This window comes from Perissodus microlepis, chromosome 5 (genome assembly GCF_051167445.1).
Source record: "Perissodus microlepis isolate ML-2025 ecotype Zambia chromosome 5, ASM5116744v1, whole genome shotgun sequence".
Taxonomy (NCBI): domain Eukaryota; kingdom Metazoa; phylum Chordata; class Actinopteri; order Cichliformes; family Cichlidae; genus Perissodus; species Perissodus microlepis.
The window spans coordinates 7,891,529-7,894,305 of record NC_140465.1 but is presented as its reverse complement, the minus strand read 5'-3'; the positions used below and the strand labels follow the sequence as shown (position 1 = coordinate 7,894,305).

General features: G+C 42.6%; 1 protein-coding gene across 1 annotated transcript; it reads right to left on the bottom strand.

Annotated features, from left to right (window-relative positions):
- Positions 1 to 422: 422 nt before the first annotated feature.
- Positions 423 to 1,844, bottom strand: LOC146386488 (zinc finger MYM-type protein 1-like). Its single transcript, XM_084927273.1, has one exon. The coding sequence runs from the start codon at positions 1,842 to 1,844 to the stop codon at positions 423 to 425; it is 1,422 nt and encodes a 473-aa protein (XP_084783399.1).
- Between the last annotated feature and the right edge of the window lie 933 nt (positions 1,845 to 2,777).

Below are 2,777 nucleotides of genomic sequence, written 5' to 3'. Positions count from 1 at the left end.
TTCATTCCATAGTTTTACTTTTACTGTGGTACGACTTACAGTAACACGTTGCATTCGTTCCTGCAGCGGGGACTCTACATAAGAAATAAAAGAATCAATGAAAACTTGGTGCCTCTGCCCATTTTTAACTCAGAACATAATCTGCACCCAACCAGGCTTTGTGTTGTGCATAAACTACCAGTGGCGTGCACAGACATTTTGGGGGGCAAGTGCTCCAGGGGGAAAAAAGGGCACTTTTTGCATATGTGGAAAACCTTTTCTTTTTATAATAAAAAAATCACACAGGTTAAATGCAATTTGACTTTTATTTCAAAACATTCTGTAAAAATCAAAAATCACACCACAAAAAGATAAAATCTGTATCCAACTCTAAACTATATACATACATATTCTCAAGTGTCCATTAAATGGAGTGTACTGCTCTAAAGAAGCATCCTTCTTGGTGCCATGTCTTTGTAGATGTTGATGACCTCGTTGTAATTGATCTCCACATCTTTCTCAATGGCCAACAAGAGGAGATCAGACAACCTTTCTTCTCCACACAAACTTCTTAGTTTATTTTTGATTATTTTTAGCTTTGAAAAGGATCTTTCAACTGTCGCAGTTGTCACTGGTAGTGTTGCGTAGATCTGAATCATTTTGACAAAGGCAGGAAAGATCAGCTGGCCATTGTTTTCCCTCAGTATCAGAAATATTTCTCTGAGGTCTTTTGAACTAAAGCTGGAGTGGAAGACCTTTAATTCTGTTTTGAGCTGGTCCTCATCTTCTCCATAGAATTCACAGAGGATGTGGACAGCTTCAATGGCTTCTGGGTTTGGTGGGCCTACCCAGTTAGCATGCACAGTTAAGGGCTGGAAGGACTGAATGATTCTGGCCGTTGGGCTTCCAGTATTGTCCCCTTTGAACCTCCTGTTCAGTTCCCCAGTCATGATGTCCAGAAAGGTGAAATATACACCACTCCTGAAATATGCCTCCACTGACTCAAACTGAGCACCTACTTGAGACACTGTGGTGCTGTGTTGGAAACGAACTGGAACTTTCCGCTTTCTCTCCTGACCAGGCACCACGGTAGGTACTGGAATGTTGAAACTCTCTGCCTTCTCTGATGCACATCTAAATATCTCTCCAAATTTCTCCTCAGACCTCATGGTTTGCAATGTGTGAAGCACACCATCAATTACCTTGTAGGCAGTGGAATGGTCCAACCCTTCTTCCTGCAGAGAATCTGATGCCAAAGCAGTGACTTCGAATACTGGTGTGGTGATTTCCATGCAGAGAATGAACATAAAATTAATGGCATTTCTGTACATCTGAGCATCACCTTGGGCCAGGTTAGGTGGGTCACTGTCACTGATGTCATCAAGGAGCATCAAAATGGCTTTCAAATTTCTCTGAAGTGCCTTCAGTGCTTTTTCCCTGCAAGCCCATCGAGTATCTGACAGCTGCTGGAGCTCCATAACACGTTGTCCAGGAAAGAGAGACTCCTGAAATTTGACCAAGGCAGCATGACGCTTTGGGGAGCCTGAGCAAAAGGCATACAATTTCTCCACCAAGTTGAAAAATGTCACAAAATGCTTGCTGGACTTTGATGCCTCCACTAGTACCAAATTGAGGCAATGGGCTTTGCAGTGCACATAGAGGGCCTTCTCATTGTGTGCACGGATTCTAGCTTGGAGACCTTTATACATGCCACTCATGTTGGCTGCTCCATCATAGCCTTGACCATACATGTTCTTCATCTCTAGGCCATTCTTTTGCAGAAGCAAGAACACTGTATTCTCCAGCTCCTGGCCTGTAGTTGTATCAACATTGCACACTTCGATGAATCTCTCCTTTATTTGCATATGATGAAAATATCGCACAACAAATGACACTTGCTCTTTGTGTGAAACATCAGAGGTTTCATCAAGTAGAATGGAATACATTTCAGCCTCTTTTATTTCACGTTGTATCTCCTTCCTGATGTAAGTTCCTAGTGCTGCAATGATGTCATTTTGACTTCTGTTGGAAAGCAGTGACACCTGGGGCCTTGTCTTGGTGGCTTTAACTGTGGCAATTTTTTCCAAATGCATTTTCAGCACACTATCGTAGCGGGAAAATACATTGACTAATTCACGAAAATTGCCACGGTTATCACTGGACTCACTCTCATCATGACCTCGGAATGCTTGTCCCTGATGTGCAAGATACACTGTTAGGTCAATTAATCTTGTCAGGATTTCTTTGTTTGTCTGCCTCTCTCGCTCTCTAACTTCCACCCCTTTTACGTCTGAAACATCAAATGCAGACTGAAGGGCCTTTTTCTGGAAATTGATCCATCTAACCATGCTTGTCATGTGCATCTCTGCGCTGGAGTGTTGTTTGATTTTTTCAAGAGCAGTACTCCACTTTCTGATGCCATCAGTTGTCCAGGCTGTTCTGCTTTTATATTTTTCATCCGAGAGGAAAAGCCGACAACTAAAACAATGCATTGAATTAGCAGTGGGTGAGTATTCCAGCCACACATTAGCAGAAAACCACTGTTTCTGGAATGATCTCCCCTCAGTTTTTGGGTAAGGTATATCAGGCTGACATGGGCCCACATTGCAGCACATTGAAACGTATCTGTCATTGCGCTTTATTTTAAATGTATGGATGTGTGTTGGATCTGTTGGGTATTGTAAAGCTGCTAACTTTGACATTATGTGATCGATCTGATCTTCCTCATTGTGGTCTTCAGAGAGCACTACATCAGTGTCTGTAGGCCTAACTGAACCTGTTGCTGCATTGGTCGCGGC